The 21,831-nt window shown below is 48.4% G+C and overlaps 1 protein-coding gene across 1 annotated transcript; it reads left to right on the forward strand.

The window, feature by feature from the left end:
* Window positions 1–3,363: 3,363 nt before the first annotated feature.
* Window positions 3,364–21,764, forward strand: MXRA8 (matrix remodeling associated 8). Its single transcript, XM_027657954.1, has 10 exons — window positions 3,364–3,616; window positions 9,457–9,477; window positions 10,096–10,404; window positions 11,148–11,249; window positions 13,106–13,567; window positions 17,870–18,028; window positions 18,896–18,926; window positions 19,444–19,520; window positions 20,420–20,497; window positions 21,392–21,764. The coding sequence occupies exons 1-10, from the start codon at window positions 3,568–3,570 to the stop codon at window positions 21,415–21,417; spliced, it is 1,314 nt and encodes a 437-aa protein (XP_027513755.1). The 5' UTR covers window positions 3,364–3,567; the 3' UTR covers window positions 21,418–21,764.
* The last annotated feature ends 67 nt before the right edge of the window (window positions 21,765–21,831 follow it).

Genomic DNA, 21,831 nt, shown 5'->3' on the forward strand with positions numbered 1-21,831 from the left:
GGGTTACAGCTCTCTCCTCCATCAGCGGGCTGCTCTGAGGGCCCCCCTACCCACTCCAGACCTTTCTTAGGATGAGGGAGTGAATGTGGGTGGGTATTTATCCCTCTCGGTGTTACAGGTTGATCACAGTGAAGATAAATGAAGATAACCAGAAGATAAATGGTGTCAGTGAACGTTGACCCTGACCTGCAGAGCCCTTGCCTTTCTCCCTTTTGCTGTTCCCATGCAAAGCTCTATTTCTGCCTGTTTTGGGGGTTGAGGGATCCCTGCTGCCTTTGCCACTGTACCAGTCAATCAGCTGTTCTCTTGTACTCTTTATTCCCAAGCTACTTTGCAGTTCTAGGAATTATCCTTGCTCCTTCCCATGGGTAGGTATTTTCTCCTTTCCTTTGATCATGGCAGAGCACTGTGGGTCCTGTATTTACAGAAGATCTGAAGAGGTTGTTGATAATAAGCCTGGAGTGGTGACAAATCCTGTACATAAGGCCTTGTACTGTAATTTGTGTCAACAGATCATTAATCCTGGCATTCCTTTTTAATACATGTATTTTTAGCTGTGAAGATGAAGGGGGAAGTGACTACTTGCACTCCTGCTTCCCGGGGTTAGTGGCTCTCAAAATTGCAATAAAGGCTGGAGGGTCCCTCTTCGCATCACACCTGCTTCCTGATCTGATACTTGCTCGGTTTTTCTGACTGGTGGTCTTCAGCTCAGATTTATTGGGAGATCTTTCAGGGCAGCCTGAAACCCAAAATGTTAAAAATGGAAGAGGTGGGGAGGAGGAAACTTCCTGGCAGACCTTAATCTGGTGAACCCTGTGCTGTCTTTTGGCAGGGCTTTGTCCACCCGAGTCCCCACATTTTGTGTCTGAAATAGATGGGAAATACCTCTTTTCTAGTGCCCTAATATTTCATCTCTGAATTAGGGGCGACTCTGGGAGCCTTTCTGCTCCTGCTGGGCTGGTCTGTGGGTGAGGGTGGCAGGTGCAGAGCCTGCAAAACCACTGCAGAGCTGCTGGAAGGTGCCTTTCCCTCGCCTGGCTGAGGTTGTTTGCTTTGGTCAGGCTTTGTGGTGAGGGCAGGCAGCTGTCTGGGAGGCAGTGGGCAGCCAGGGGATGGTGCCTGTTGTAAGAATCGATATCCAAACTCCTCTGGGAGTGAGGGAGGAGGAGGGTTGGGGAGCACTGCTCTGCCTCCGTGGAGAATCTGCTTAAAAATTCAGCTCCTGACCGGGCGAAATGTTGACACAGCTGCTCTTCCAGGATTTCTTTGGAGTAGCAAAGCTCTAGGAAGCAGGGACTGTGCAGAATTAGAGCGAAGAAAAGGCAGAGATCAGCAAAATAGGCTCCTGTGTCCCTTTGCTCCTCTCTTTGTGGACCCCAGAGAAGCTGTTGCTCTTCCCTTCCAGCGGGCGATTTTCTTTAGGAGACTTCAGCGGGTTCAGCCTGGACTTGGCTCCTCTCAGTCAGGAAATATCCAGTTCATGACAGCAGCAACCACAGCAATCTGCATCCCTCCCAGCAGCCCTGCAAGAACCGGGCAGTAACCTCTGCAGTGCCAAAGCCAGGAGAGGGAAAGGTGGAGAAGCAATGTGGTGGAGAAGCAAGGTTCTGACTGAGGCTGAGAGAAACCGAGGGAGGAGGGGGTTTGCTGGGTTTGCTGTCTGTGCCCTGAGAACAGCTCTTTTTTCCTCCCAGCCAAACATTTCCAGCCTCTGCTCTGACGCAGCTCCACAAAGGGCTGTCACATTTGAGCCTGGTTTGGCTCCCTGGGCTCACAGAGACAGTGGGAAAGGCTCCTTCTTCCATGAGATTCCTGGCTCAGCAGCAGCCCAGCACCTCAGCTGCTCTGGGCCAGGCTCTGCTGTGACACCTGAGAACCTGGCAGCAGGTTTGCCCCTCAGGGACACAGGGGACCAGGAGCCTTTGCTGCACGTGGGTGGTTATGGAATTGGACTCATGGGAATTCCTGAGGCTTGCAAAGACGAGCTGATGGGTTTGGAAAGGGTCATAATTAGGCTGGACCTGTGGACACAGAGGTGGTGACACAGCTCAGGTGATGAGTGTGGGAATGTGGAGTGAGGGACTGTTCATGCCTTGTTCCCCCCAAACCTCCCCACTTCCCAGAAGTGCCAGAGTTGGAGTTTGTAGGGAAATTTTGTGGGGTTTTTAGCTGAAGGTTATTTTAGAATTTTTCCCTAGAACCAAACCAGCAGTTTTCTGGGTCTGTTTTGGAAAGTGGGGAGAACTTGCTGGAGTTAACAGCAGGCTCTTTTCATGGTCATATTATATAATAATAATAATATTAATAGCTCCAGTTTCTTGGAATTTCTTTGGAAGTATCTGGTTCTGTCTGCTGCTGCAGACAGGATCCTGGACTAGGTGAAGTTCTGATCTAGGCTGGATGCTTCCCGAGTTCCATGGTTGCAGTACATAATTATATAGATGTTTATTTAGGGTTTTGCTGTAATTATAATGCCCTCCACTTTCCTGAAACACTTTCCCCTTGGGATAGAGGAAATCTATTTTCTGGTGTAGCAGAGAGACAGAAAAATGTCAGGAGGAAAAATTCAAGTGGGGCAATTAAGTTTATCCCCATGGATGCCATGGGAAGGCTTGTGTTTTTAAACTCTGCTCTCACATATATTTAGCTTTGATCTACAGACAGGCATTTAAAACCAATAAGTTTTAATTCCCTTTCCCCAACGTTTTCCACTTGATGACTAATTTGATTTTGTTGTTAAATTCACTAAATGGTGTTCACAACAAACAACAACAATCTAACAACAGAATGCAGGAAAACAGAAAAATTTACCATATTTTGCTTTTTTAACATATACTAACAGCAGCTACACCATTTCCTGACTTAATACTCATTGTAATTTTCTTGCAAGCCTTGCATTAAAAGACTCCTGGCTAATTCAGTCACCTGCATGGATTAGGTTGCTAGGCCTTATTATCCTTTTGCTGCTCTCCAACCCTCGCTTACAAATTACAGGACAGAGTAAATGTTGTTTTCTAGGTTGTCTTTGGAGACTTGAGCTTGAAGTAAAACCATATGAGGAGACAAAGATCAAAAAACCATGGAAGGCAGCAGAATAAATCCAGTCTCAAGCAGACAGCTGGATGAGTGTCAAACAAAGGCAGGAACAGCTGGATCAAGTAAAGCCCAGGGAAAATTAGTTCCATCCCAAGGGGGAGGGAGGAAGATTGTTCTGTGAGCCCAGAGCTGTGTGGGACCAACTTCACCCGATAAAACTTTCACATCAAAGTCAGGGGCAGATCAGAAAGACCCAGAGGGAGGGGAAAGGGAAGAGAGGGAGTTCAGAGGGATCTGCAGAAAGCGCGAGGGAAGGGAAGGAGGTGGAGTGAGAGGGGAGGTGGGGAGTTGGAAGTTGGGAGGTGGAGTAATTCTGCAGAATATGAGCTGCTGTCCACAGCTTTCTGGATGTAAATTGATGAGGTCATAGTGTTTTCCAGTTACAGAAAAAAAGAAAAAAGTTAAGGAAAAAAAGAAAGTCTTCAACTTGTTTTTCAAGAGAGACGAAAACACGGAGGAGCTGAAGAAGAAATGGAGCAACTTGTAAAACTCCTCCTGTGGCACATTTTGCTTCAGCAAAGTGAGTTCTGAGCTGTTACTTGGTTTGTTGCAGCTACAGAGGATGGGGCTGGAGGTTTGCTGGGAGGTTTGGAACTGTTATCTTTGTAAGATTGTGTTCAGATTCCTGAGTTAGCTGTGTTTTCGTCCGTGGAGGGGAGGGAATCATGGATTTCTCCTGCTTTTTTGGGGAGAGTGGAGAAATGTTTGAGGCTGTTGAAGCAGTGCTCTGTTCAGCATGTTTGTGCAATCTGCTTTTTCCTATCAGCTACCCTGATCAGCAAATTCAAAAACAATAAGCTTCAGTGTGAGTACAGTAAATCTCACACAGTCAAACTTACAGGATGCAAAGTTATTTTGTACTTTGGAAGAAGCAAAAACAGCTGCTGTGTGTGTGTTTGAGTGTTCAGATGGAGCTAAAAAATGATGTGTGGGGTTGTTTTTTTTTTTTTTTTTGGGGGGGGGGGGTGTGTGTTTTTCTCCTGTCAGCAAAAAAACAGACACAGGAATTCACTTTTGGGTAAGGTGCAAGAAAGGGAGGGGGACAAATCTGATGAGCTTAAAATAAGAGAATGGCTTGTACCTTTTCCTTAATCACAGTTTTCTGTAAGAGCTGAAAGCAGATTCATTGTCCCCAGGACAACAGAGACACCCCAGTAAGCCTTGGGTGTCAGGAGGGGATTTGAGGATTAATTGCAAAGCCCCAGCACATCCACTCCTGCAACACTTTGGGCTCTGAGGAAGGTACCTGTGAGCAAAAGACCAAACACAGCTCCAAGAACAGTGTGGAGAGACTTCTTTCAGGGTGCTGGGAGGAGGAAGTGAGGAGCACAAGCTTTGTGGGGACTGGTGACCCCCTGCTCCTCCCAGGGGGTCAGGTTGGTGAAAGGCAGTGGCTGAACACCTGAGCCCCTCAAATCTCCTCAGCTCTGGGGTGGGGGAAGGTGAGGAGTTCTCAGTTGGGCCCCTGATTAATCCAGTTTCCATGTCACCCCCATGCCTGCAATGCCTCAGGGCAATAAATTGGTTTATGGGATTGGTTGTAGGGACAGAAAGGGTAAAGTGGCTCAGCAAAGGAGCGTGTGGGGTGGGTTAAGGGGAAGGAGGAGAGGCCACATCTTGTATTCCAGAAGCACCAGCCAGTCCAAGGACTCCCCAGCAAAGTTCAGCATGTTGGCAGAGCTCGGGGAGCACCCAGGGCAGGAATAGCAGGTTGGGCTGCTGCAAAGCTGTGGGGAGGCAAAGGTGTCCCACCTGAGGAGGGATGATCCCTGATAGACTCCTCGGGTGTGTTTTGGAGATGAGCCATCCCCGTGCCAGGCTGCCCTGACATTTGAGTCCTGCTGTCCCCAAACCAACCAGGCTGTGACACAACCAGTGAAGATGGGCAGGGAGGAAATCTGGGATGGTCCCTCCTGGAGAGGCACCACACCCTCAAGTGTTAATGTCTGGCAGGGAGGAGGAACAGCTCGTGTTTGGAATGGCTCCACGAGCCCTTCTGTGGGCCTGGAGCCAAGGTGAAGCACACAGAGCAGGGAAGGGTTTCTAAAGCTGAGCTCATATCTGAGCTGCCTGTCAGAAAGTTTGGGCAGATCTCTGAGGGATCCTGTCTGTGGGCCTAGAGGGGGATTGGCTGCTTGTGCAGACACAAGGTTTTTCCCTTTCTGCAGAGGCAGCACATTCCTGCTCTGTGCCGTCTCAGGGGCATGTTCCTACCTGCAGGGAGGTGTTGGAATTGTTGGGGCTGGCTGGGTGGTTGAGGGCTCTGCAGCCCTGACATCCTCTTTGAAAGCAGAAGACTCTGCTCTTGGGAAAGTTGTCCCAGGAAGCCTTTAAAAATAAACAGACACAGAGACTTTGATAAAAGCCCAGTTCAAAACCTGGCTTGGCCATCTGTGGGCTTTGAAAGGGAAATCTTGTTCTACTGAAAAGCTTAGCCTTGCAGTCCCAGGCCAGTTTGGGGGCAGGTGGTAAACAGGAGCCTTGGTGGGACTGCATTGCTCACCATCTCCCTCCTTTGCCTCTTTGAGATGTTTTTCCCTGTTGGTGGCCAGCAGGTTTTAGAAAAACTGGCTCCCAGAAGAGAACAGAACTCATTTGTTTGGCTGCCACCTTGGTGCTGCTGCATCATAAGCCATGACGGCCTCTGAGACACAAGTTCAGCCCCCCAGGGAGTCGGGATGGAGCCACTGCCAGTCCCCACAGGGTCTGGAAACAACTTGGTGGCTCAGGCTGCTGTTTCTGCAATAATTGTGAGATGGCTCTCCAGAGACCATTAAACCCCCTCTCTAGACAATGGGATTTATGGGAGAAAGGAGGAGTCTGGCACATACAGATTTTGTGAAGAACGTGTCCTTTCTGCAGGGCTGGAGCAGCCCTCTGTGCTCCTAAAGAGAGGAGATGTCACCTCCTTTTTGAAAGGGGAAAAAGAAGCTGAGACAGAGCAGGAGATGCTGGAGGTGTGCAAAGGAATAATGAGCTGAGCTTACTGAGGCCAGTGGAGTGTGAACCTCGCAGACTGTTGTTTGCCCACACTCCTGGTGGGTTCTGACACATTTCTCCAGTGAGCTCTTTGTTTATCCTCACTCTGCTGGATCAGTGTCCAGGCTCTTCCTGAGCTCAGCAGAGCCCCAGCAGGTAGAGCTGCTGCTGTCACGTCCCGTGGAGTGTCTGAGCCACCTGGCACTCGTGGTGTTTGCAGTTCCCTTTTCTGCTCTGGTAGTTTTTCATCTTCCAGCACGAGGCAGGAACTCGGTGGTTTCAGCAGCAGCTGCCCTAGGAGGAGAGAAGTGGTGGGATGGTTCAGGCAGGACTCAAGGGACAGTTTTCTGCTTGACCTGCTCCAAGGACACTGCCCAGAGAGCTCTGAGCTTGTAACTCGTCTTTCACAGCCTGAGGCTTCTGGTTTGCCCACAGTTTCTGTGGCTTAATTCTTTGCTTGAAAAGTGGATGGGATTCAAGAAGTAAGAGCTGGCTCTGCTTTTTACAAGGGATTAAGAAATACTTTTGCAGGCTGCTTTCCTCTTCCTATATTGTGGGACCACAGAGTACCTCTGGAATCCTGCTGAGTCAGCACGGAATGTGTCAAGGGGCAGCACATAAATGTCTTTTGGGGTTTTTTTCTTTCTTTCTTTTTTTTTTCCCTCCCTGTGGTTACATCTCACAGAGAAGACAAAGTGATTACCCATCACATGGAACCTGGAATTTTAAAATGAAAGCTACAGTGGGTTCTGTGTTGAAAACTCTGAAGGTGTTTGGAGGTTTTGAAGCTCCAGGTCCTGGGGTCCCGAGGTTACAGAAATCAGAACTTTCACTGAGTGCACAAATACTCTTTGGTTTTACAGCTGCAGGTTGGGAAGTGTGACTCACCAAAACAACTGCTTCCAGCTGACCCCAGTCGTGTAGTTCATGAGCTGTCACCTTTGCTGGGCTGTGGGTCTGTCCCTTTTCAGCAGCTCCTGTGTTACACAAAAAATCACTTTGAAAAGCAGGGCTGGGGGACTTGGCTTTTCTCACATGGCAGAGCAGGGTCCCACAGCAGAGGGAGGAGACTGAAAAGAGAAAAAGGCTTATCCCTTCTTTCACTGCTGCTCCGTGTTCGGGTTATTGAAGGTCAGTTGTTTTAAATTCCATATTCTCCAGGGGAGAAGGGATCGGAGACATTCCAGATTCCTTAGATTTCTAAGTGATCTCATTTACAGCTCTGTCAAATAAGTTTCGGTCTTATCCATGATCTGATGTATGGGTGCATATTTCCAGCATTTCTGGGGGATCAGAACAATCAGTTCTTCCTCTTTTGTCTGGTGCCTCTCGTCCTTTCTTTCCCTTCTAGAATTTTGCTTCTTGGCTGCAATGCCACTGTTTTTTTTGGTATTTGCACCTGCCACGTTGTCTGAGTGTATGGGTTATAACCTAGGGAAGGCTTCAAACCCAAAGCTTCTCTCCAGGCTCTGTGTGCACAGACATGCAGTGAGAAACCCATTTTCTTTCATGTCTCTGTGCTGAGCTCCCACACCATATTTAACTGTGCCTTTATCTTGGATGGGCTCGTTGTGGTGCAACCCAGGGCTGTCCAGCTTTGTGTGGCAACACTCAGCAAGGAAAAATGCAAGCAGGGCATCCACAGGCTCTTCCCTTTTCCCAACAGGAAGCAGCATCTCCTGGTCACTGAGGGGCAGACCTAGAAAGACCTCAGAAAGACTTGTCAAGTAAGCGAGCATGTTCCTGCCCTGCTCCTTGGGGAGCTGCTGGCTGAGGCTTGGAGTGGAGAGAAAAAGAAGCTGTCCAAACCCACAAGACACAAGCTTTTCTTATCTAAACACTGTCACATCGCAGGCAAACTCCCAGCCTGTTGTTTTACAGGGAGCTGTGTTTGGGAGTGCTGGAGAAGTGGCTGACCAGGCTCCAGCAGCCTCACCTGGCCACGGGCCTGGGTGGGTGGGATGGAGGGTGAGGGCCTGGGTGGTCCTTCCTTTGGCAGCAGGACCAGCTAGGAGGTGCAGAACCAGGGGCTGGTGCTGGTGTGAGCTCAGGGCAGTGAGAGGCTGCTGAGCAGAGCTGTTTGGACAGCTGAGGTGGATGCTTTTTGTCAGTCCACAGATTTACGCCGCGGAATTTGGGCTCAGTGTTTTTTGCATCAACTCGCAGGAGGAAAGGGGAGCAGTAAATGCTTTCATTCCTCTGGCTGAGCCAGGACAGGATGTTTCTGCAGCACCAAATCAATTGGCTGTTAATGCAGGGCTGTGGGAGCAGTGGTTGTGCTGCCAGCCCAGCTCTGACACCCCTCCTGAGCACACAAGTCCTCTCCGTGTCCTGACACCCCGTTATTTCCTTGGGGCAAACAACACCCATCCAGACATGTGGGCATTGCCTTATCACACTAATAAGGTGGATGCTGGTTGTCCTGTCACAGCTGAGACTGATTTTTCCTGCCTGATTTGCTGCTGGAAAAAGCTTTGTATCATTCCTTTGTTTTTCTAAGCTAAATCTAAGCCCTGACTTCCAGAGACAGGTTATATCTTCATCAGGCATTTTCCAGGCTATTAGGAGAGACAATCAGATGGTGGAGTTATGGTGTCTCTTTCTCATATAAAGACTACAGACTTTGTCCAAGAATTTATTTTTCTCTTTGTGAGGCCGAGATTATAAATGTAGAAAAAATAGCTCACATTTGGAGTGGTTTTGAGCTGGCAGTTCAGCTGAGAGTGCTGCCCAGTTTTGTTCTCTGCTGTCCCTGCCCGGTCTTTTGTGATAGGAGAAGGGAAGGAAACAGAGTTTGTGCTAAGCCCATGCATTAGTGCTAAAATAGCCCCAGTCTGGAGTTAATTTTCTCTTTTGAAATTCATAAATTCCAGGGCTAAAAAAAAAAAAAAGTCCACCTTTTGTCAGGAGGACATTGTGCCTCTGACATTAGCAGGACAAAATATCTAATGATCTTGATGGAGCCCACTTGGGCTTGACTGCTTAGAGAGATGAATGATGCTCTTGTGCTGGGAATCTGAATCCTGCTCTCAAATCATGATGCCAGGAGACCTTCTAGACCCCTCCTACACAAAGAGCAGGAGGGACTGGAGCGGAGAAATGCGGAAACAAAGGCATTGATTGACTCCTTGCAAAGTTCTTCCTGTGTAGATCTGAGTCACTTGAGTTGGGGAGAGTTGCAGTGTCACCCAGAGCATTGCAACATGGGCAGACAATGTGTGTGCCAGGAGGGTGAGGAGAAACAGCCAAGGTAATACATAAATATTAACAGAGAAGGGAGGAATAGATGGAACAATAACAGAGGAGGTGGCTGATTTTAAGTGTATTTCTCATTCTCTTCCTTTTGTTGTTAGTAACATTCTTTATTTTCTGCTTTGACAGGTTCTGTGTGTTCATATTCAGGTGAGTGACATCTTTGTCATCTGCCTGGTTTTGTGATCATGAGAAGAAACGAGGGCCCCTGAATCCATGGCATGCACTGGGGGTTTCACTGCTAACTCCCATGGATGGGAACCATGTATCCCATGCACTGGTGTCTCTAAACTTTGATTAAACTGGGGGCTAAGATTAGGAAGGGTAGGTAGGGCAGGTCAGGTGTACAATACTGATAACAGACATCACACAGACATTGCTTTCACTGACTGAAATCAGTGTGTTAAATTTCTGTATTACATTTCTTTATTAGGCAAAGGCTTTTCCCCCAGAGGGTGGTTGGGCACCAAACAGGCTCCCCAGGGTTTGGTCACGGCCCCAAGGCTGCCAGAGCTCCAGGAGTGTTTGGAGGGACAGGGTGGGATTGTTGGGGTGTCTGTGCAGGGCCAGGAGTTGGACTGGATGATCCTTGTGGGTCCCTTTCAACTCAAGGTATTTCATAATTGCCCATGAGAGTGCCCTGTGCTGGTCTTGAAGGTCACTTTTGGGCGGGAGACGCGAAGAGAGATTCCGGGGCGGGTCCGAGTCCTACTCTACCATTCTCACACTGTTAACTCCGATCTCTGCTCTCTGCTCCTTGGCTCTCAGTGCCAGCTGATGCCTCCAACCCAGAGAGCGTGGTGGTGTCTGTGCTGAACATCAGTGCTGTGCTGGGCTCTCAGGCCGTGCTGCCCTGCAAGAGCCACCGCATGGTGTGGACCCAGGACCGGCTCAATGACCGGCAGCGCGTCGTGCACTGGGACGTGCACAGCACCTACTACGGGGACAACAAGATGGAGAGGCTCTGTGACATGTACTCTGCTGGGGACCAGCGTGTCTACAGCTCCTACAACCGGGGCAGGATCTTCATGCCCGAGAACGCCTTTGTAGAGGGCAACTTCTCCCTGGTGATCAAAGGTACGAGGCGGGAGCTCTTCGCTCCGCGCTGTCTTGAGGGGTGGAGGGTTCATGACTGACTTAACTTGGTGGTTTGTGGTGAAAGTGGGTGTTTCACAGTGCTTTTTTAATAGAAAAAAATAAATATCAGTCCAGTGAGTCTGATTCTCAGGAGGAATTTCTCCACTGAAAGGGTGGTCAGGCATTGGAAGGGGCTGCCCAGGTTGGTGGTGACTCCTTGTCCCTGGAGGTGTCCAAGAAGCAACTGGACATGGCACTGAGTGCTCTGGGCTGGTTGTCAAGGGGGTGATTGCTCACAGGTTGGACTCAGTGATCTCAGAGGTCTTTTCCAACCTAAATTATTCTGTGAGGTTCTCTGAAGCACTGGCAATAGCGTTTTAATTGCCTTTGAAACAGCCACATTTTGAAAGAGAATTTGTAACAGCCTGAAAACCACTTGGGCTTTTTGTGAGCCTTTGATTGTATTTAATTTCCTGAGCTATAAACACTCGATGGTCGTTCTTCCTCTGCCTGCTTTAGCTAAACTTAAATCAGCTTTCTCTTTCCATCTGTTAATACAAATACCTGCCTTCCAAGGGCAAACAAACTGAGCAAATTATTAGATTGAGATGATTTGTCTCTGTTTAACCCACCCTAGAACTAAGTTGTATAAAGGCCCTTTTCATCCATACGAGGATTTGGGAAACAGTGTAAATGACAGAGAATAAAACATTCAGCTTCCCCTCTCTTCCCCACTGTACCAGGTGTTGCAGAGAGTGATGAAGGCATATACTCCTGTAATCTTCACCATCACTACTGCCACTTGTATGAAACTGAGAAAATCCAGCTCACCATCACCAAGAAAGGTAGGTGTGGCTGAGAGCTCCGTGTCCCTTCTGGGAGGGACCTGGTCTGGCAGCTGGAGTCCAGCGGCCAGCAGGGCTCTTGGATGCACAGTGGGCTGTGTGTGCTGGTTCACTGCAGGCCTTGCACACTGTTCTGCTCAAGAAGAACATGCAGGGTTCTTCCCATGTCATCTCAGTTGCATGGTCAGGGCACAGGTGCCACCAGAGGCCTGGGAAGCATCAGCAGAACGTGGTGCTCACTGTGCTGCTTTGCTGTCTGATTCCCTGAGTTTCAGAGATTTCATTCAGTGTGTGTGTTTATGAACCTCCCTCCTTCCTTGGCGTGTGCCAAACAGTGTGTGGAGCCTGTTTACTCTTGGCAGCCCAATTCCCAAACCGTCCTGTTGCTTCTGCAGCAGCAGCACATGCCTGGTGACAGTCCGTCCCCACTCGGCTCAGCCACAAAGACCTGCCCTGTACATTGACTTCTGAGCTTGTCCTGAGAAGTCTGTACTTAAAAACCCACCTTGAGTTACCACACCTTAAGCTCAGCTCTAAAAGCAAGCTGCTGGCAGCTGCAGTGTGTGCCACCCATGCCACACAGCCACCACTACCATGCCATTAAAATCGACCCCTGTGGAACACACAAGTGAAGCTGCTGGGGCTGGTTGTGCTGGGAAGCTGTTGGAGGATTGATGGGAGAGGAGGGAAGTGCATCTTCTCTGCTGCTGCTCACACCCTGTGAGCCCCAGCCTGCTCAGCTGTGTTTTTGGTTCTTCTGTTGTTCCTTTTCAAGAGCAAAATACAGAGCAGAGCTGCTTCAGCTCCTCCAGCAATTAGGGCATTTGTGGGTAGCAAAGCATTTCCTGCTTGGAGGATTGGGATGCAGCACATCCAAGATCCTCGTTCCATTCTTAGTCTGGAGAGGGAATATGCTTCCTGCTTTCTGCAGCAAGAGATTAACTCTCAGTTATAAGGAAAAGAAAGTGGCCTTGCTTAAAGCACTGACCAAGGGTGTAGAAGATACAGGTACACTGAGGGCACTTGGTGTGTTCAGCTGGAGGAGACTGAGGGGAGACCTCACTGCAGTTCCAGCTTCCTGGGGAGGGGCAGAGGAGGGGCAGGGACTGAGCTCTGCTCTGGGGGGACCAGGGGCAGCACCCAGGGAATGGCCTGGAGCTGTGTCAGGGCAGGTTTAGGTTGGATATTAGGAAAAAGTTCTTCCCCCAGAGGGTGGTTGGCACTGCCCAGGCTCCCCAGGGCAGTGAGCACAGCCCCAAGGCTGCCAGAGCTCCAGGAGGGTTTGGATGATCCTCTCAGGCACATGGTGTGACTCTTGGGGATGGGCCTGTGCAGGGCCAGGAGTTGGACTGATGGTCCTTGTGGGTCCCTCCCAGCTCAGCATATTCTGTGATTCTGAACAGCAGGAATTATATTTACAAGAACCCTCTCCTTCATTTGTCTGGCTACCCTGTCACCTGAATGTGAACCAGAGAAGCCATTTGTAGACTTGTGAGCCGTCTGCAGTTTTTCTAACATGATTTTTTAAACCCTGTCCTCTAATGTTGAAACTCAGTTCCTCTGAAACCCCTCAATACTTTTGCTTTCTGAGCATATACCAGAAAGGTGTGAAGCTCAAGGAGCACTTGGGTGATCCTCTGGGGACGTTCCTGTGCAGGGCTGAGGGCTGGACTCGATGGTTGGTCCTTCATCCCTGAGATGTGCCCTGCCCAGCGCAGCTGTGTTCTGCTATATAACTACTTCTAAAACTTATAAAAATTAGAAAAAATCAAAAAATAAAAAAACCTTAAGGCACCAGTCTCTTCCAGCTGGGCAGACCCCATGACCCCGTGTGTGTGTGTGTGTTGCCCCCGCAGCCGAGGACGCCGGCGAGTTCTGGGACGGGGAGAAGCCGGTGGTGGTGGCCCTGCAGGGCAGCACGGTGACGCTGCCCTGCGTCAACCGCAACCACATCTGGACGGAGCGGCACAGCGAGGAGGAGCAGCAGGTCGTGCACTGGGACCGGCAGCCCCCCGGGGTGCCCCACGACCGCGCCGACCGCCTCGTCGACCTGTACGCCTCCGGCGAGCGCCGCTCCTACGGGCCCCTCTTCGTGCGCCGCAAGATGAACGTCACCGACGCCGCCTTCGCCCTGGGCGACTTCTCCCTGCGGATCTCGGAGCTGGAGAGCGCCGACGAGGGCACCTACTCCTGCCACCTGCACCACCACTACTGCGGCCTGCACGAGCGCAGGATCTACCGCGTCTCCGTGACCGAGCCCGTGACCAGGGAGAGGAAGGTGGTGAACCTCACCACCCACAACGTCGCCCCGGCCGTAGGTGAGTGGCCTCTGGAAACCTCTGGAAGTAGCTCTCCCAGTTGAGGGTGGGTCTCTACCAGTTGCACCTTTGGGGTTGTTCCTGAGCTGTTCCCGTTCCCTGGGCACACCCAGAGCTGGGTGTGTGGCCACTCTTGACTGTGTCTTGTCTGGTGTACCAGTCTTCATAAAACCAAATTCTGTTTTTTTCCCTCAAGTGCTGTCTGCTTGTTTCCAAGGTGTAGAAAATTTCCAAATCATATGTGAAGTTACATTTGAATGAAACCTTTTCAAGAATATTTTCTTGCTACTTGGCGCCTTAAAAATAAATAAGTGAACACACAAACAATTAGGTACACAACCAGCTATAGCCCATTGTCACCACTTTGCCTCTGATTAATGTAGGTCACACTTTTCTTCCTTCCAGCTATTAAGTATTTAGATCCATTTATACTTTAATCCCGTGTCTTTCTCGTGGTCCTTTGTTGCTGTGTTACATCCACACAGTCAGAGAGCATTGAGCTAAGTGGTAGAAAAATGGGAAGAGGGAGTTAAGGCAGTAATCCAGTTTTGAAACAAACCACGCAGGAGCCACCAGGAGGGGAGCGTGGACCATTCACTCAAGGGTTGGACTCGGTGGTCCTTGTGGGTCCCTTCCAACTCAGAGCACTCTGGGAAATCTGGGAAATCCCTGAGTGTCCCACCCCTGAGGGTCGCTCGCCCTGCTCGTGGTGCTGTGGTGGCACCATGTCAGCTCCTGTTTCCTCTGCTCCAGGGCAGTCCTGAGCCTGCTCTGCTCTCACTGCTGACAGGCCCCGAGGCAAACAAGCTGTTTTTGGAACAGGCTCCCTTTCCTCCTTGCTTTTAGGATCAGGAGAAGGTGTGGGCAGGGGATTGATACTGCTTGTGCTGTTACAACATGCCACCACTCTCCCCTTTGCACGGGTGTTTGGGCTGTGCAAGGTGCCAGACCATGCAGAAATAAGCCCCAGGAATTTTCCTCCACCCTTTGGCTTTTCTTTTTTTTTTCATCTTAAACCAATTTTCATATTTTCCACTGCACTGAGCTATCATCTGACAGCCTGTCCAAACTCAAAACCATCATGCTTCATTCAGGCAGAAAAATAAAAAAAACCCAAGTTTAATATTTTTTTAAAGTCTTTTGGGCATACTTTTTTATTAACATTTTAAAATATTCATTGTGGTTTAATATTTATTGGCTGTTTAATACAGAATTTTGATACGCTTCATACATTTTTAAATAGGTTTATTCTTCTCTAGAAATTGGCTTTCTCAAGTCACAGAAACCTAAACCTCCCCCCTGGGATTGAGGTTGGTGTCCAGAAAACCCTGGCAGTGCTAAGGAGAGGTGGCTGTTGGGGCTGACATGGAGACCAGGACATCCAAATCTCAGTGTGCCTGCCTGCAGCCCTCTCCAGATCACGCTGTGCAGATGGAAACTTGATCTTGTTTTTGGAGTTGTCCACCCAGGAATTTATTCCTCTCTTTCCTGGATGTTGTCCTGGCTGTTGCTGAATAGTTCCCTACCTGCTCAGCACTTAGATGGAACCTCTAAAGTTGTTTAACCTGCCAGGGGCTGTCTCAGTTTGGCAGCGGCGCCTTCGGCGCTGGAGCAAATTTTCCTTCCTGGGAAAAGCCATTTCCACTGTCAGAAAGAGCAACCTTTGGAAGAGCTTTGCCCCTCTGGGCAGTGAACCCTCAGCTGTTCTGAGAGCACCAAGCACAAGAATGTGCTGAGTGCATGGGAATGTGCAAGAAGTGGAGACATCCGGAGTGCCTGTCCCAACCCACCGCTGCTGAGGAGCCTGCAGGGACATGCCCTGCTTGGGGTGCAGCACCACGGGCTGAGGTGCTGCCCCATTCCCTGGAAAACTGGATGGAATCGTGGGGAATATAACAGAAATGAAACCTCAGGAGGTAACAAAAGCACAACAATGAGCTGCTTCAGCAAAGCAGCTACAGCTTCTGGCCTTGCTCCAAAAGGCCTGGAGCCATTTCCAGACAGGAAATTTCGTCCTGTTTGGAAGAGAGGCCGGAGCTCAGTTCTGCTCCCAGTCCCAGCAGTGTAACTGTGGTGTGTGTCTGCTAACCCAGAGCAGTTTTACTCAGTGTTTGCTTTGGAGCAAAGATGCTGGAGAATGGCATCTGCTGTGTCTCCTGCTTGGTGCTGAACCATTCACAACCCTTTGCCAGCCCTGAACAGAAAACAGGCCCCGTGGCCAGGTTTGTGAGCTCTCTTGGTGGAGAGCTCTCCGTTTTCTCCAGCAGAAGAATCTGACCCTTGACACTTTGGGACAGCAGTGTAAGGAACCCCTGATCTAAGTTTTCTTTACAACTTATTTTTCAGTAATTAAGCCAGATCCTGTGGGTGAACTGGAGCCAGATGGCCATGAGATGTACTGAGAGATCAGATCTTGATTACAGAATAAACTTTCATCAGCTCAGCTTGAATTCTGGTCTAGGACTAGGGTGAGGAGGAGAGTCTGTATGACCTGTTTTGGGCACTGGAATTCACTGGTGTGACTGAATCAGCTGTCACTTTTTGCCTCAGTTTCCCCAGTTATAAAATGGGTTATATTCTACTGCCTTCCTGATGATGCACTTTGAGGCCCACCAGTGATGCTTTGTCTAAACACTGGTGTGATAAGTATTTTTAGTATTATTTGAGTAAGCCAAGGAGGCCCCAAGTTACTTAATCTCTGTTTCCACTGTTTGTTGTCACAGTGACCTCTCCAATGCTGCCTAAAGTTTAGCTCAGCTCTCAATCCTGCCTTGCAGGACTGTGGGAAAGCAAAAAGCCAGGAATAGGATGCCTTTGTTTGCTGACTCCTGGCTCAACAGCTGCTCCAGTGGCACCATCTCATTGTGGCAGCTGCTGGAGGAGCCTTTCAGGGTCCAGGGATGTGACAAAGCAGAACTGTCACAAGTACTGTTTGCAGCTTTGCAAGTGGGTTTTTTGGTTGGGTATTTTTGTAGCTTGGCAGTGGTGAAAAAAAACACATGGTAGTTTCCAGCAGTGCAGCCAAGGAGCACATGGCATGTGGCAGTGCCAGGATAAACTGGAAGCTGCTGGAGTGGAGCTCTGGGCTACCAGAACAGAGCCTATTGCTCAAATTTTTGCATTTTCTAGGACTGCTGCTGGCATTAGCAAACTGTCACTTCTGGTTTCAAAGCGTTTATTTCAATCCTCTCTTGTGTTATTTGATTTTTACTTTTGGTGGGTTGGGGTTTTTTAAAACGCTGGAAACAAACTCCCTGACAAACTGGAACCAGTCACTGTGCCAGCACTTCCAGAAATGTCAACATTCCTCATATTAGCACACATCTGTTAAGTGGTGCTGTGGCTTTTGAGGTATTTCCCCCCATCTTTCCCCTTACTCCCTCTGACTGATTTGCAGAGGGAACTCCCAAGGGAATGGAAGGCCAGGACTCTATCCTGGTTCTTGCCTGTGAATGTTCCCTGTCAGGGGGTGAGAGTGTCATTTCAGCTGTTTTGAAGAGAAAAACCTCTCCCAGCACAGTCTTATGGGTTTCCAGTCTGTTCCAGGGCTGGATTTGTCCATTCCTCTGCCTATTGCAAGCAGAGAATTCACTTCCTCTTTATATGTGTAAAACATTGACCTATTTATTTGAGACCTACAAAAATGTTCCACGTAAAAGTTTTGAGCTTCCCTTCCCCAGTTCCAGTGCTGTGGAACTGAAATGCTGCTGCACCCACAAATGGAATGGAATCTTGGCTTTTCTTTGTGTGTGTGTGTGTTTTGGTTTTTTTTTTTTTTTTGTTTATTTATTTTATTGATTTTTATTTCATTTCAAAGGAAAACTTATTCTTTTGGCGTTGAAAATTCCTCCCACTCCGTAAATTATAACCTCCCTTGGCAGGGAGGGGCTGCTTCATATTTTCTCTGTCTGGAGCCTGAGCAGTGTGGGGTGTGTGTTGTGAGGGACCCAGAGGAGGGTTGTGTTACCCTCAGGAAGGTTTGGGGCTGGGTTTGGGGGTGACTTTTCTCTGAACTTCCCCTCTGCAATAAGCACTGATGGCCAGGCAGTGGGAAGGGAATGTGCAACAGTCACTGTTAAAACCTTATCTTCCTGGGAATTGTAATCTTGTGAAGAGCACAGGCGTCTCCCACCTGAGATAAATCAGAGGTTTTGTAAATCAGGCAGGGATTTGCTCCTTAATTCAAGCAGCTCAGAAGAGTTTCTCCCTGAACATCCTTCTCGTGCCCACAAACAGCCCCACGTGTGATCTTGCTTTGCTCTGGATGCCAATTACAATGCAACCTGTTTGCCTTTCTCTCAGACCCAAACGTTGTCAGGGGCCACAATGTGATAAATGTCATCATCCCTGAGAGCAGGATGCACTTCTTCCAGCAGCTGGGATACATCCTGGCAACCCTGCTGCTCTTCATCGTCCTCCTCATCATCGTGGTGCTCGTCACCCGCAAGCGCCGGCAGAGAGGTGAGTGCCAGAAAAATCACAGCCCTGTCCTGCTTGGGGGGGTATCCTGGGATGATCCTGCAAGTAATTCCTGCAAAACACCCTGCTGAAGGCAGGGATCCCCTCCTGGCAAACCAGCAACCTGCACAGGGAGGGTTAATTAATCCAGGTGCTGATGCCTGGATTAATTAGTGGGGTGTAAAAACTTCCAGGCCTCGATTTCACAGAGTCATTAAGGCTGGAAAAGACCTCCGAGGTCATCAAGAACCAGCCTTGGACCAAACACTACTCATGATTTGCTGAGTTGCACTGTTGGAAGGGAGAAGAAAGTTAGGAGTGCCAGACAGCTTCTCTTTACAAGTGGGATTTATTTGGAGCAGAAGGCTCATGTGCATCCCTTGGGAACTCAGATGTCCAAGTCCTTGCTGGACTCCCTGGGCTGGGTGACCCTGTAAGAATTAGATAAACAGACACTGAGATCTTCTGGTGACTTGGATCCCTGGGATGTGGGAGGCTGAGGAAAACCAGCACCTGCAGCATGTGATGGATGCAGGGCTGAGGGGTGAGCTGGGGATGGGCAAGTGCAGCAGAGATAACAGGTGGGGTTCCTATTTTTGTAATAAATGGGAGGTGGAAAGAAATGGAGTATGACAATGGCTGTAGCTTCCCATAGCTGGTCATCCATGGACCTGGGGAGAGCACTGGGAAGCTGGTGAGTAAAGGAAAGGGAAGCTTTAATTCCTGGGTGTTGGAGGGATTGTGAAAGGGACCCTGGTAAGCAGCACAAATAAGGAGCAGTGTGAAAAGATACCAGGGGTTATCATTGGCAGAGGAAGGGCTTGGCTGGACTGGCCCTGACTGCTCATTCTGTCTCTTCTCCCTTTTCAGGTTATGAATATAACGTGAAGAAATATGGAGAGTAAGTAGAATGACAGGGTCTGTTATTTAGGATTAAAAGGCATAAAAGTGAACTTGTGGCCCCTTGTCTCTGTTGTCATTAAAAACCTAAGACAGCTGAGGATTTGGTTAGAAGAAGAAAGTGGTTTGTAGGGCTGGTTTGGCAATTGCATTTCCTTTTGTTCTGCTTTGGGAACTGATTCCCAGATCCTGATTCTGTGAGACATCATTAGGAATTAGTGGTATAGGAATAATGCACAGATCTGCTATGGGATGGGGCCAAGATCATGTATCTGGGTTCCTTTATGGTTTATTTTATATTATTAAAGTGGAAGAGATGGGAAGTTCCAGTACAGATTGGCTGTCTGTTGTTCTAAGCTCTGGACAAACACATGGGGGAAAAAAGAGATCCAGCTACACCAAATAAACACCATAAATTAAATTCCCTAAAGTCCCCTTAGAAAAGCTATTGTGAAAAAGTTTGAAAGGAGACAGTTATTAGAGGATGTGACAATATTCCACTGTTATTCCCTTTACAGGAAGGATGTGAACCTTAAGGAATTTACAGTGGACACAACAGATCTGACCCCACACAAAAGTGAAGACATCAGGCTGGGTATGTGTCAGCTGGCAACCCTGTGCCAAACCAGGTCAAAACTCCTTGTAGCTCAGGAGCTTCTAATGGCATTTGGATGCTCATTTTCAGGTGACTTAACCTCCTCCTCTTTAACCTCCTGAAAGTGAGTGTGGAAATGGGGATGAAAGGAAATCCAGGGTTAGCTGAGTTCATTCTGTCCATCTCCTGTTGAAGCCACTTTAGTTTAACTGTCAGATTCCATCCTCCCTGGGTGTCAAAAATTTAGTGAACATTTGGGCCCTCTGTCCAGATCTGTGAGAGCAATTAGGGCAAACAAACTTGGGGAAAATGGCAGGAAAAATATTTGCAAAGAGGGGAAGGAAGCTCATCTTACAGGTGATCATGTTGTAAACCAGGAAACAATTAAACAGTTGTCCCTATTTTTTTGTCTCTTTGCACCCCCAGAAAAGGTATAACCTTTAAAAGAACAAACTTTAGGGCCCAAGCTACAGGATTGCTGTGAAGGCCCCACTAAACAAGAGGTAGATACAAAACTGGAAGGAAAGAACAGAGGAATTGCAGAGGGTGGGTTGCAAAAATTCTTCTTTGTGTGTCCCAGGAGAGCAAATCCCCTGAATAACTGCATCAGTCACCTCAAAGGGAGCTCTGAGTGGATGATCCAGAGCTTTCTGTTATGTGCTGGGAGAATCTGTGGTACCTGTGAGGAGCAGGAACCCGAAATATCCATGATTAGTGCCAGGGGCAAAAATGAGGTGGCAGCAGCTTTCCTTTTGCTGCTGAGTGGCTGAGTAACTCCACTCCTAGAAATCTGAAGGCCTGGAGTACATCAAGGAAGGACTGATCTGTCTTGCCTGTAAAACTCTTGTTTTCTTTTAATATTCTAATGTCTGTCTGAACCACGCTCCTCCCTCGCACAGATTACAAAAACAACATCCTGAAGGAGAAGGCTGAGCAAGCCAGAAGCTTCCCAGCAAAGAACATTGATTTAGACAAAGGTAATAATGACTTGCTTTCCCCCTAATTGGTGGCTGTAGGAACCTTCTGCTGGGCAGCAGGAGGGAGCAACTCAGTCCATCAGTGAGCTGACCAAGCCACAGCCCAGGCAGGAATGATAAACACCCCGGCAAATGGCAGCAGGAATGAGGAGCCAGTTCCCTGCCCATCCTTTCATCGTGGAGCCACAAGATGCAAGTGGTGATTAGGACTTTTGAAAGCTTTTGGCGTGGCCCAAACCGAATTTTTCTTTATTGGAAAAAGAATGCCTGGCAGGGCTGGAATAGGGCCTGCTCTACTGTAACCTCAGAGGGAGATGGATCCCAAAAATGTCCTGGCAGTGCTGTCTGGGGAGAAAACACTGTGCTGAAGATAGTGTTTTGAGCTGAATTAATTTATGGGCAGTCACTCACTTCATCCAACAAAAGCAAACAGCTCTCCCTCCCTGGGGGCTGAATCTCCTTTTGCTTACCCAGTATTAATCCTGAGAGTTGTGCCTCAGTTTGTAGAGCAGCACTTATGTCAAGCAGTGCTTGTAATAAGCTGTTAGATTCCATGACTCATTTAAGAGGAATTTAGAATATAACAAATGGGACTGAAATGATATCGAGCAGGGAATGGTCTGGAGAGCCCAGGAGTTGCCTCAGACCTGCTGTCTCTGCTGGAGTTCTCAGGATACTTTTTCCCTGCATTCTTCAGAGGTGATCTGTGCAATAATTTATACACTGGGGGCTTTGTGAGGGGATATTTATATATATTTCTGAGGGGGGACTGGGGACAGGGCTGACTGCAAATGGTCACTTGTCACTGCATAGAGTAAGTCCATGTTTTTGTGCTCATTTGAAAGGTTTGAAATCCCTCTCCAGGTGCTGACCTCCGTTTCCATTTGCTTTCAGATTTCAGGAAGGAATATTGTAAATGAAGACATTCCCAAGCTGCTGGCTGGACCAGAAGCTTCAACCAAAGATAGAAAACATGGAAGAGAGATGATTTTTCTTAATACCATCTCCCTCCAGTTCCCATAGAGTTGTTTTTTTTTTTTTTTCCACATAGACTTGAGGGTGTTTGCAAATGCTTCTTGAAAGAGTTAGACTGTCTTGTGTGCATTTATGGGTTTGGGTTACCTTTTCTCCTCATCTCCCAGTCCTCCATTCCCCTCTTCTTTTCTTGATATTATTGTTGGTTTTATGCATCAATGATTTTTATGAGCTGAATCAGCAGACCTTTTGCTTTGATGTTATTGCTTTAAATAAACCAACCTGCATCACTGCTCCAGAGCCATCATTATATATCAGGCATTTTTCCATGTAGTGTATTCATCAGAATAATAATAGCA

The sequence above is a fragment of the Corapipo altera genome, unplaced genomic scaffold (genome assembly GCF_003945725.1).
Source record: "Corapipo altera isolate COAL_440 unplaced genomic scaffold, ASM394572v1 301, whole genome shotgun sequence".
NCBI lineage: Eukaryota > Metazoa > Chordata > Aves > Passeriformes > Pipridae > Corapipo > Corapipo altera.

Excerpts from the sequence above, each read along its gene's own strand:
- MXRA8 (XM_027657954.1), top strand. The coding sequence starts at position 3,568 with ATGGAGCAACTTGTAAAACTCCTCCTGTGGCACATTTTGCTTCAGCAA. Across the intron at positions 18,029-18,895 it reads CCGCAAGCGCCGGCAGAGAG|GTTATGAATATAACGTGAAG; the intron begins GTGAGTGCCAGA and ends CTCCCTTTTCAG. Across the intron at positions 20,498-21,391 it reads GAACATTGATTTAGACAAAG|ATTTCAGGAAGGAATATTGT; the intron begins GTAATAATGACT and ends ATTTGCTTTCAG.